Source organism: Coregonus lavaretus (genome assembly GCF_964263955.1).
Source record: "Coregonus lavaretus genome assembly, chromosome: 20".
NCBI classification, from domain to species: Eukaryota; Metazoa; Chordata; class Actinopteri; order Salmoniformes; family Salmonidae; genus Coregonus; species Coregonus lavaretus.
The window spans coordinates 40805207-40818408 of NC_140007.1; the positions used below are offsets into that span (position 1 = coordinate 40805207).

The 13202-nt window shown below is 40.9% G+C and overlaps 1 protein-coding gene across 6 annotated transcripts in view; it reads right to left on the reverse strand.

Moving 5' to 3' along the window:
* LOC311147726 (sodium channel protein type 8 subunit alpha-like) overlaps window positions 1-13202 on the reverse strand; it is a gene marked incomplete at both ends in the record, with an annotated part of 104147 nt that overhangs the window by 8200 nt on the left and 82745 nt on the right. For all 6 annotated transcript variants that reach the window (XM_084184489.1, XM_084184487.1, XM_084184486.1 and 3 more), the window contains 2 exons: window positions 2206-2490; window positions 8186-8308. In XM_084184489.1, coding sequence (XP_084040615.1) covers window positions 2206-2490; window positions 8186-8308 — 408 coding nt within the window. The remainder of the gene's footprint in view (window positions 1-2205; window positions 2491-8185; window positions 8309-13202) is intronic.

A 13202-nucleotide genomic window follows, 5' to 3' on the forward strand; every position in this document is an offset into this window, starting at 1 on the left:
ACATGTGGAAAAACAGAAATGTGAACATGTGGAAAAACAGAAATGTGAACATGTGGAAAAACAGAAATGTGAACATGTGGAAAAACAGAAATGTGGACATGTGGAAAAACAGAAATGTGGACATGTGGACATAACAGAAAGGTGGACAAAACAGAAATGTGGACATGTGGACAAAACAGAAATGTGGACATGTGGAAAAACAGAAATGTGGACATGTGGAAAAACAGAAATGTGGACATGTGGAAAAACAGAAATGTGAACATGTGGAAAAACAGAAATGTGAACATGTGGAAAAACAGAAATGTGGACATGTGGAAAAACAGAAATGTGGACATGTGGACATAACAGAAAGGTGGACAAAACAGAAATGTGGACAAAACAGAAATGTGGACATGTGGACATAACAGAAATGTGAACATGTGGACAAAATAGAAATGTGAAACAGAAATGTGGACATGTCGACAAAACAGAAATGTGAAACAGAAATGTGGACATGTGGACAAAACAGAAATGTGAAACAGAAATGTGGACATGTGGACAAAACAGAAATGTGAAACAGAAATGTGGACAAAACAGAAATGTGGACATAACAGAAATGTGGACATGTGGACATAACAAAAATGTGAACATGTGGAAAAACAGAAATGTGGACATGTGGAAAAACAGAAATGTGGACATGTGGACATAACAGAAATGTGGACATGTGGACAAAACAGACATGTGGACATGTGGACAAAACAGAAATGTGGACATGTGGACAAAACAGAAATGTGGACAAAACAGAAATGTGGACATGTGGACAAAACAGAAATGTGGACAAAACAGAAATGTGGACATGTGGACAAAACAGAAATGTGAAACAGAAATGTGGACAAAACAGAAATGTGAAACAGAAATGTGGACATGTGGACAAAACAGAAATGTGGACATGTGGACAAACAGAAATGTGGACAAAACAGAAATGTGGACAAAACAGAAATGTGAAACAGAAATGTGGACAAAACAGAAATGTGAAACAGAAATGTGGACATGTGGACATAACAGAAATGTGGACATGTGGACAAACAGAAATGTGGACAAAACAGAAATGTGGACAAAACAGAAATGTGAAACAGAAATGTAGACATGTGGACAAAACAGAAATGTGGACATGTGGACAAAACAGAAATGTGGACATGTGGACAAAACAGAAATGTGGACAAAACAGAAATGTGGACATGTGGACAAAACAGAAATGTGGACAAAACAGAAATGTGGACATGTGGACAAAACAGAAATGTGGACATAACAGAAATGTGAACAAAACAGTAATGTGGACAAAACAGAAATGTGAAACAGAAATGTGGACATGTCGACAAAACAGAAATGTGAAACAGAAATGTGGACATGTGGACAAAACAGAAATGTGAAACATAAATGTGGACATGTGGACAAAACAGAAATGTGGACATGTGGACATAACAGAAATGTGGACATGTGGACATAACAGAAATGTGAACATGTGGACAAAACAGAAATGTGGACATGTGGACAAAACAGAAATGTGAAACAGAAATGTGGACATGTGGACAAAACAGAAATGTGGACAAAACAGAAATATGGACATGTGGACATAACAGAAATGTGGACAAAACAGAAATGTGGACAAAACAGAAATGTGGACATGTGGACATAACATAAATGTGAACAAAACAGAAATGTGGACATGTGGAAAAACAGAAATGTGGACAAAACAGAAATGTGGACATGTGGACAAAACATAAATGTGGACATGTGGAAAAACAGAAATGTGTAGCGAGAGAGAGCGAGAGCAAGAGAGACAGAGACAGAGAGAGATAGAGAGAGAGAGAGAGAGAGAGAGAGAGAGAGAGCGAGAGCGCAAGAGAGCAAGACAGAGAGAGAGAGAGAGAGAGAGAGAGAGAGAGGGAGAGAAAGAAAGAGAGAGAGAGAGAGAGAGAGAGAGTGAGAGAGAGACAGAGAGAGAGAGACAGAGAGAGAGAGACAGAGAGAGAGAGCGAGAGATCAAGAGAGCAAGACAGAGAGAGAGAGAGAGACAAAGAGAGAGATAGAGAGAGAGAGAGAAAGAGAGAGAGAGATCAAGATAGAGAGAGAGAGAGAGAGAGAGAGAGAGAGAGAGAGAGAGAGAGAGAGAGAGAGAGAGAGAGACAGAGACAGAGACAGAGACAGAGACAGAGACACTCTCACCACTTGAAGCAGAGCCAGGTATCCGGCGCCAACATTGTCAAAGTTGATCTTGACATTCTTCCACCTGACCTCAGTGAAATTCTGTCCAATGAGGGCCATGCACTGTGTCTTGTTGTTGACCTCGCTGGCATGAAAGTACTCCTCTGCTGTCTGGTTGAAACAGTAGTAGTACTTGCCCGCAAACAAGTTGACTCCCATGATACTGAAAATCAGCCAAAAGATGAGGCAAACCAGCAACACATTCATAATGGAGGGGATGGCTCCCACCAGGGCGTTGACTACCACCTAGACGGGGGAGACAGGAGGATAGGACAGCGTAAGAGATTGAAAACTCCATACTCCATGATACCTATCAATCCCCCCTCAGAGCAGCTGCATACTGTTATGGCATCATAAAGGAGAAAGTGGCATCAAAAACGAATTTGACATGTACTATGTTCTATTATTGAGTCATATTACAAATTGAGTTTTAACGTTATTATGATATATAACGTTGTATAAAGTATAGTATAGTTTACAGTACAGTTTAGAGTATAGTTAGAATAAAATTTAGAGTATGTCTATATATTGTAGTATAGTACAGTATAGTATTATGCAGTACAGTATAGTACATAATTATTATAGTACAGTATAATATAGTATAGTATAGTAACATACAGTGCATTCGGAAAGTATTCAGACTGATTAACTTTTTCCACAATTTGTTACGTTACAGTCTTATTCTAAAATTGATTTTTTTTTTAATCTTCCTCAATCTACACACAATACCCCATAATGACAAAGCGAAAACAGGTTTTTAGAAATGTTTACAAATGTATACATTTAAAAAACAGAAATACCTTATTTACATAAGTATTCAGACCCTTTGCTATGAGACTCGAAATTGAGCTCAGGTGCATCCTGTTTCCATTGATCATCCTTGAGATGTTTCTACAACTTGATTGGAGTCCACCTGTGGTGAATTCAATTGATTGGACATGATTTGGAAAGGCACACACCTGTCTATATAAGGTCCCACAGTTGACAGTGCATGTCAGAGCAAAAACCAAGCCATGAGGTCGAAATAATTGTCCGTAGAGCTCCAAGACAGGATTGTGTCGAGGCACAGATCTGGGGAAGGGTACAAAAACATTTCTGCAGCATTGAAGGTCCCCAAGAACACAGTGGCCTCCTTCTTAAATGTAAGAAGTTTGGAACCACCAAGACTTTTCCTAGAGCTAGCCCCCCGGCCAAACTGAGGGCCTTGGTCAGGGAGGTGACCAAGAACCCGATGGTCACTCTGACAGAGCTCCAGAGTTCCTTTGTGGAGATTGGAGAACCTTCCAGAAGCACAACCATCTCTGCAGCACTCCACCAATCAGGCCTTTATGGTAGAGTGGCCAGACGGAAGCCACTCCTCAGTAAAAGACACATGACAGCCCGCTTGGAGTTTGCCAAAAGGCACCTAAAGGACTCTCAGACCATGAGAAACAAGATTCTCTGGTGTGATGAAACCAAGATTGAACTCATTGGCCTGAATGCCAAGCGTCACATGTGGAAGAAAACCAGGCACCATCCCTACGGTGAAGCATTGTGGTGGCAGCGTCATGCTGTGGGGATGTTTTTCAGCGGCAGGGACTTGGAGAGGAAAAGATGAACGGAGCAAAGTACAGAGAGAAACTTGATGAAAACCTGCTCCAGAGCGCTCAGGACCTCAGACTGGGGTGAAGGTTCACCTTCCAACAAGACAACAACCCTAAGCACACAGCCAAGACAACGCAGGAGTGGCTTTGGGACAAGTGTCTGAATGTCCTTGAGTGGCCCAGCCAGAGCCCGGACTTGAACGCGATCGAACATCTCTGGAGACCTGAAAATAGCTGTGCAGTGACGCTCCCCATCCAACCTGACAGAGCTTGAGAGGATCTGCAGAGAAGAATGGGAGAAACTCCCCAAATATAGGTGTGCCAAGCTTGTAGCGTCATACCCAAGAAGACTCGAGGCTGTCATCGCTGCCAAAGGTCCTTCAACAAAGTACTGAGTAAAGGGTCTGAATACTTATGTAAATGTGATATTTAAGTTTTGTATTCATAATAAATTTGCAAAAATGTCTAAAAACGTGTTTTTGCTTTATCATTTAGGGGTTATTGTGTGTAGATGAATGAAGATTCTTTTTAAAAAAAATCCATTTTAGAATAAGTCTGTAACGTAACAAAATGTGGAAAAAGTCAAGGGGTCTGAATATTTTCCGAATGCAACAGTGAAAGAGCAGTATCAGTTCTATTATAATTAGAACGAATGGTCTCTGATCTGATCGAGAACACGGCTAGGACTGCCCAAGGGGTCTGCGCATATAAACACACCCCACTGTCCTTTAGAGTGAGCATAGAACTGTCATAAACTAACTGAACTACAAGTGTTTTGCCATACCAGCATGCAGCCTCATATTCTCCCAAACATTCACCCCTCTCTCTCTCTCTCTCTCCCTCCCTCATCCCCCTTAATTTTTTCCTAAAACACCCTCTACCCAGACTAACCCAATCATTTTAACGCAATGCAATGGAAAGCATTTTGAGCTATAGTGTAAGTCCTAGATGGCACCCTATTCCCTATACTGTATAGTGCATTACTTTTGACCAGAGCCCTATGGGCCCAGGTAAAAAGCAGTGCACTTTCTGCTTAAATGTAGTTAACTATATTGCGAATAGGGTGCCATTTCAGATGCAACTCATAGACTACTTCCCACATCCATAACACCAACGGGCTAGCCCCTATACAGCTTCTATCTCCTCACTACCCAGCGTCCGGCCTGACCGGCCCTTCCATACACTGATGTGCATAGTGGGGTTGACCGCTAGCTCACTGACAGTGTTAGGCAGGCCAACCAGACCATACCAGACCAGCAGCTGTCAGGCACACAGCTGAGCTGAGCATGCATGTCGTCTGTTTTTAGCAGACAGACTTGGTTTGTGGAGCCATATTCCCTCCTTGTATACAGACAGACAGCAGACGGAGCTTCAGGAGCAGCATTCTCTCAGCAATGTGCAGGACCCTGTATTGATTATTTAAAGCTACAGTCAGGGATTTGGGGAGCTGTTCAATAGTCATTTCAATTCTTGATATTTACCCATTGGTTCTTGGAAAAATATGACTTGCACAACTGGCTGTCTTTTATCATAACCCAAAATGTAGGTACACTCTTCTCTTACAGTTAAACATGTTAGTGAGGACATCATCGGTACTCTCCTCTCTACAGTATGTGTGTTATTGGAAGTGTTAACTACAGGCCTTTGACTGTTCCTGTTGAATGATTATGGCATATGGAGTTACTGGCTGCTAACTGGTTGCTATGGCACTAGGGTTGGATAAACACCACATGGCCACAATGGACACTTCAGGTTGTTGGGTGCCAATTTCTTTCTGTGTGAGTAACCCAAAACAGATGATAAAAAATATCTTACTGAAATAGCTGAATTAGAATACATATAAGCCACTTCGGCTACTCATTGTGCTTGGACCTCTAATAATACATGTAAGAATCTATCATGAAAAAATACAAAACTGTAAAGAGAAAGCTACCTTTTGAGAGGAATGATTACAATGCGTAAAAACGTAGCAGTTATACCGCATCATGACAGTAATATCACACCTCCCCCCTCTCACATACAGATATAGGATCTTAATTCGATCACTCTTTGTTTTTGCTGAGAATTTGCCTGCACTACAGGAAATGCAAACTTGTAGTGTATTCAAGGTTTTAAAAGGCTTCTAACGTTTGTAATTTCCACTTTAAAATGTCAGACTTGATTTGGCTTAATGAAAAATGTATCAACCCTTACAAAAAATGTCTATTCATTATAATCCACATTTCCTGTTGCTGCAGGATTATTTTCCTGCTGTTGCAAACTGGCTCAAATTACAATCCTATAGGAGAACACATATCACTGCACCCACGCTGAGAGAATGAACTACTTGCTTCCGCTGAGGCAGTAGAACTTAAAACTTGTTTTCAAAGATTCAAAGTGTTCAAGGTAATATTAGCCATGCCTTATATAATACAATTGGCCATGCCTTATATAATATATATCATATATCAAATACATTATCAAAACAAAGAGGGAAAATGGCATTCAAAAGTGCATAATGTGCATCTGCAATTTGAGTACATGCGTGTTGTTACATGGCATTGTGGTGCAATCTCAAGAACCGTTCAAATCGATAAATAAACATATAGAGAAATGTTTTGGATAGAGAGATAACCGGCCAAAATGTTGCTTGTCTATATATTATATATCTATCTGACAAGTGGATTTTACACTTGGTTATCTTCGGACACAACATTTAAGAACAGTCAAGAATGGATGGTGTAGAGTTAGAACTCAGACCTCTGTTCTAAGAACTCAGACATCTGTTCTATGGTTCTAAGGTCTCTGTGTGATTGGTCTGTAATTCAGGATGTGTTTCCTGCTAACGTGTCTGCTGCAAGTCTGACATGATGCAGCTAGAAGGTATTTACATTTTTAAGTTAATAATACAACACATGTTTTGTGACTAAACATTAAAATGCAACCAAAGACTAGAGAGCAAGCTCATTAGAAAATCTATAGTAAGACAGATGTAAGGATGACTTGGCGACTGTGTCATTCTTGTACATTGCATTGCTCAAAAAGTAACAATGAGACTACAAAGCAGTATAGTAAAAGATAAAGCATTTAACAAGTGACCATAGGCATTCAGATAGGTAGGTACAGCCCATTGCATCATTGCATGTTAAGCATTGCAATGTATTCAAATGTAAAGCTGTGTTATGCTGCTCACTCTCAGAGCTGTCGACTTGCATTGGCCTCCACCACCACACAACCTTCCATCACAACGGCCAGAAGCTCAAGTCAGCAAGAGTTCTCAACATTCTCTCCAGAATCTCTTTCATTATTATGTTTGTCGGTGTCATCTCTCCATTGTCGTAATTCCCTATCCATTTACTTACCACTTCGACTTCTCCTTTTTATTTAAATAAAAAAGAAAAGGAAAAAAAAGGCTAATGAATTGATGAACATAGACAACATTGTTTTGAATTGGTGAGTAAGTACAGGCAGAATCTAATTATATTGTGTTTGCTTTTTCACTGCTACAGGTATTAGCCTACTGGGCCACCGTCACCTCCTACCATACACCCAGTGAATGAGATCGTTCATAAGGGTAATGCAATGTTTGACTACAATGTTCTTCTAAGAATGTACCATGATTCTTTCACCCAAAAATGATATTGGAATTTTGACCAGTCTAGCTGCCATAGAAACATAATCCTTCTAATTCTATGGGGGGGGGGGGGGGGGGGGCAGGTAGTGGTAGGGGATTGAGAATAAGGGGGATTGATAATCAAAGCAGAGGTTGCGAATCAGGCCAAATGAACAGCGAATTGTTGATTCAAATGCTTTATGAAATGGTATGTAGTATGGCTTTGTTTGCATGGATCTTTAACTAATAATAATTTCACCTCATCTCTCGAGCCAATCATTAAAACAAAAAAAGGTGTTATGTGATGAGGCAGTTTTGTGACATATCCCTCTAGTTCACTGTCTTTTTTATTTTTCTTCCTGTAGATAGTGGAAATTCAGAAAATATCAATTAGTATTTAGATTTCTTTTTAAAGGTTCAATTGAAACCAGGGAAACAGTTTCTAATGGTATTACTGTATCACTTTGTAGCATTAATACTTAACATTACTTTACACTCCCAGCTGCATCATGACGTGTATATATAAATAGTATGTGAAGTATGGTCCAGGATTCGTGTGCATGGAAATGTGACTTCTTGTCTTGGCTAGTTTCCTACAGTTTATATTGTAAATAATCTGCCAATAAATTATTTTTGGAATGTTTTTCTTTAACAGCCAAAAAAAAAAAAAAAAACGTTTTTATAATATTTCAGTTTCTAGCATGCTTTAATACTGTTGAATGGGCATGCGTAAGGTAAGGATCAGCTGCTTAGCATAGGCTCTTACCCTCATCCCTTCAAAACGTGACAAGGCTCTGAGGGGTCTCAAGGCCCTTAGTGTCCTTAGTGATTTAATAGGACCTAGATCCGAGTAGCCCAGTGCATTAGCTACCAGACTGATTATAGACACCTACACACAAACAGAGAAGCAAAAGAGGTTCCAAACGGTTAGAAGTAGTGAGAATATTCTCTTAAGGTAGAAGAGAGACTCAGACTAGAGCCCTTGGAGCAATAGGGCTGGCATGGGCGGAGAGAGTTGCTTGACATACACACATAAATCTATATGCATGTATATACATGTATAATATTGCATTTATATATGTATACACATTGCGAGAGAAGGTAAATGTTTAGTATAGGTTTTATGTGCGTAGTGTTTTTAGGAGCAGTAGAAGGTAGGTCGCAGGAGCAGGGATTTGTTTCTGTTATTTTAGGGCAGTTGGGAGAGACGTGACAAACTCCTTTGTACCTGCAAAGAAACTTGTGGTTGAGGGAGAGAAAGAGAGGAGAGAGAGAGAGAGAGAGAGAGAGAGAGAGAGAGAGAGGCATGAGACTCATACAAAGGGGGAAATAGGCAGAAAAGTGTTGCCACAGCACACGACTGAAGCAATACAGATACAGAAGGATGGACGAAGGAGAGGAGGAGGAGGAGGAGGGAAGGAGAGAGGTTACAATCTGTAGAAGTGAATATAAAAACCCAACAGACTTGTAGAACCTTACCCTGGCCCCCTCTAACATTTCCTCTCCATGTCTGTCACTCTCGGGTGAGGCATAATATCCCATATAATCTAAGACAGACAAACTAACGGAACCTAAGAGAAAGAATACAGGTAAATATGTACATTTACGTCATTTGGTTTTGAGAAAAATAATCTTATCATATTCACACAGCATACAGTCATATACAGTTAACCATACACTGACAGTAGTTAAGGGTGGAGATAGAGGGTTAAGGGGGAGATCGGACACAGTAGTTATTTGGCACTGGATGGTCCTGGAAGGACCACTGGAGAGACACACTGAGTACAGTAGAGTTACACACAGGAACAGTCAACAGCACACAACCTCAAAGAAACGGGTGCTTCTCCCCCACTCTCACACACAATGGCCCAATCCCAAATCAACCCCTAAACTACGCCCTATGCACTTGTGAAGAACTGAGAGGATTTGACATGGGGTAGATAATATTGTTTCTAGCTCCACCTTGCTCCCCACTCTCACACACAGCACAGCAGCTGCCGCCAACTAGGCATCACTGTCTACATAGCGGCGGCACGTAGCCTAGCGGCTAAGAGCGTTGGGCCAGTAACTGAAAGCTTTCAATCCCTGAGCTGACTAGGTGAAAAATCTGTTGATGTGCCTTTGAGAAAAGCACTTAAGACCAATTGCTCCTGTAAGTCGCTCTGGATAAGAGCTTCTGCTAAATGACAAACATGTACATGCTAACAATGTCACTTACTCATTGGATCAAAGCTCTTGGATAATTCCTGTTTTAGCCATGGAAATGGAATAGGAACCCTGCAACTGAGTTCAAGCATCAGGTTAGGGGGCTATTGCAGAGCGGGCAAATATTGGAGACTTCAATCAACCAAGCGGCAAGGATTTCAATGGTCTTTAACCTTTTACTGCAGTGGGCTAAATCAGGGTCACACAGAGTGTTTCTTGGTAGTCTTAAACAAATCTACTTTGAAAAAAAATGCATACACCTCACACACATGGTTATGGGCTTTAAAAAAACAAGACACCTGTACCATGTCAGATATATAGTTGAAATGTATAACATTTTCAGTTTGTATCACAATAGTACACTATCACAGAATAATGTTTTTTATTATTTGTATTATTATGTTTATTAATTATGAAATTATGAAAAATATTAATAACATTCCACCCATGAGGCCACTAGAGGGCGCTTTGGCCATTTGACTGCAGGAAACGGCTACTAACACACAAGCATCATTTAAATCATTTTGGGGGGCTTGGGCCTTTATAAATTTGATTATATTCAAAGTATTACCCGTTCCCATGATTGTGAGTAATCATGTGAACATATAGACTGAATCAATGACAACATATAGATGATACAGGCTAAGTGGAGTATGTTATGGTCTAGTAATTGTGAAGCAAGGCAAGCCCTGTGATATACACTACTAGACTGGCGTCCCAAATGGCACCCTATTTGGGACGCAGCCCTACACTACCGGCCCTTCTAGCTGATATAAGCTAAAACACACAGCCAGAGAGAGTGAGAGAGAGCGAGAGCGAGAGCGAGAGCGAGAGCGAGAGAGAGAGAGAGAGAGAGAGAGAGAGAGAGAGAGAGTGAGAGAGAGAGAGAGAGAGAGAGAGAGAGAGAGAGAGTGAGAGAGAGAGAGAGAGAGAGAGAGAGAGAGAGAGCGAGAGAGAGAGAGAGAGAGAGAGGCCCATACAGTAGCCTCTTCCTGCCGTACCTCAGGCACAATTGGGGGTGAAGCACCATGGGTCTGGCAAACAGGACCAGTAGGCCAACAGGACCAGTAGGCCAACAGGACCAGTAGGCCAACAGGACCAGTAGGCCAACAGGACCAGTAGGCAAACAGGACCAGTAGGCCAACAGGACCAGTAGGCAAACAGGACCAGTAGGCAAACAGGACCAGTAGGCAAACAGGACCAGTAGGCAAACAGGACCAGTAGGCAAACAGGACCAGTAGGCAAACAGGACCAGTAGGCCAACAGGACCAGTAGGCCAACAGGACCAGTAGGCCAACAGGACCAGTAGGCCAACAGGACCAGTAGGCCAACAGGACCAGTAGGCCAACAGGACCAGTAGGCCAACAGTGAAGAGAGGAGAGCAAGGCTAGTTGTGGAAATTCCAATGCCAATTTTCCTCATGAGTAATTTCAGTTTACTTCCTGAATTGACATGGAATTGACCCCAACCCTGATGTGACTAAATGGCACTACAGTATCTCATTGATTAAACATTACAGACGATGTCCATCTAATAGTTCTTAGTCCTGTAAACACTAAAATGTTGTCCCTATCTCTCTCACTGCCATTGTTCAGGTGGTGAGACTGGGAGAGTGAGAGCACCAGTTCCTTAACAAAGGGAAAACAGTATAACACAGTAAAAACATGTGAAATCACCTCCAACCAGCCAACCAGACTGGTCAAACTCACCGCAAAGAACACAACATCCAAATCTGACCAGACCATAGTCACAGATAGAGGAGGGATTCTAACAAAGGCTAAATCTTTATTTTGATTTAAGGCCATTAGCGATACTACAGTCTATGATAATGGACATACTTTTTGCAATGGAACCCTAGTCATTCCAATTCATTTGGTCATAGCCAAGGACAGCGGTGAAGCTATCAGCATGGAACTGATGACTGGACTCATGACTAATGAGTCATCTCTGGGTTATTATGTCGGTCAAGGGCTCCTGAATCTCCAGGTCTCTGTATGAACTGCATATTACACCTATGACTCCTTCAGATTCTAGCTAGCTCAATTCTTTTAGTTGAGGATGTCCCATTTGTTAATAATCAGTTTAGCTGTATAATAACTGCCTCTTCCCGGCAAGCTGTTTCATCTGGGCGATGATGAATTGATTGATTGAATGTATTAATCAGCCAGTAGGTATATCTTTTTTTTGTTGTTGCAAGGATAACACAATAAAGTCACTTTTAAGCAGATGTAAAATAAAATAAAGATTTTGCCTTTATTCTACTGTCACAGTATTTGGGGTATTTGTCACCTTCAGCCTCAGCCTGACCCCTTGGAGTGCCCCACCCCTTTATAGGTCAAGGGGCATGGCCTGTTGTGTGGGTGTGGCAGCCCTCAGCGAATCAGCGTCGAGCTCTGCAAGGCAAGGCCAATCACATCTCTGGGCTGTGATCCAATGAGGAACAATGGAACAGAAACAGAAAGAAAAACAGAAAGACAACGGAAACTAAAATCAAACAGAACAAAAACAACACTTATGAAAATATCTAAATGTCTGTAAAATAAAAGGATGGATGGATGGATCCAGCCTCATTCCACTCTTATATAACGACTCCATCCCCAAACTTGACTGGCTATTACAGATGTAGGATCTTAATTTGATCACCGTGTTGCAGGATAACTTTGTAAAACTTGGAGTGTAAATGTATTTAAATGTATTTGAGGTTTAAACGTTTCTGAAGTTTGTAATTTCCACTATGAAATTTCAGAGTTTATTTTCCCTTACAAAAAATGAATCAACCCCTACAAAAATATTCATATAATTATAATTCGCATAATAATTCACATTTCCTGTTGCTGCAGGATTATTTTCCAGCTGTAGCAAACTGGCTCAAATTAAGACCCTACTACTGTGGTTTTACCAGAAAGATTTGTTTGATTTAGATTTTACCTTACAGCACTATGGTTACATAATCGAAGAGTATTCTGTCCTGCATTGTATTCAAATTCATATCTCCATTATTAAGAGTGGTGTACTGTAACTAAATGTTTTCTCAACAATGTAAAGCACATGATTTGATAAAAATCTATTGTTCAACTTTTGGACCAAATAGACTTGAAGCATATTGTTAGTAATGTATGGCAAAACAAAGCATGGGTCCAGTAAGTGATTCTGTCTTCTCATAGTAATTCTCCTGTATCACATTTGCTATCCATATTTCTACAATAAAAATCAAGAAGATGAGAGGCCAATGAAAAGATAACTCAACAGAAAGATATCAAAACACAAGAGGTATGTGGAACAGACAAACAAACACACACTCACAAACAAACACACACACACACTCAGAGTAATGCATGCTGGTCTAAAGCAATGATGGTGTCCCCCTTCTGATGGTGCCCACAGAGAGACAACATGGTTAAAACCAAACCACAGACATCACAGTGCAATGACAGAAAGTAGAGTCGCAGACAGACAGACAGACAGACAGACAGGCTGACAGACAGACAGGCAGGCAGGCTGACAGACAGGCAGATTACCCAGGATGACCCAGACTCAGTGAGGCACAGCAGCATTATAAGAGGGACTGACTGCTTGTC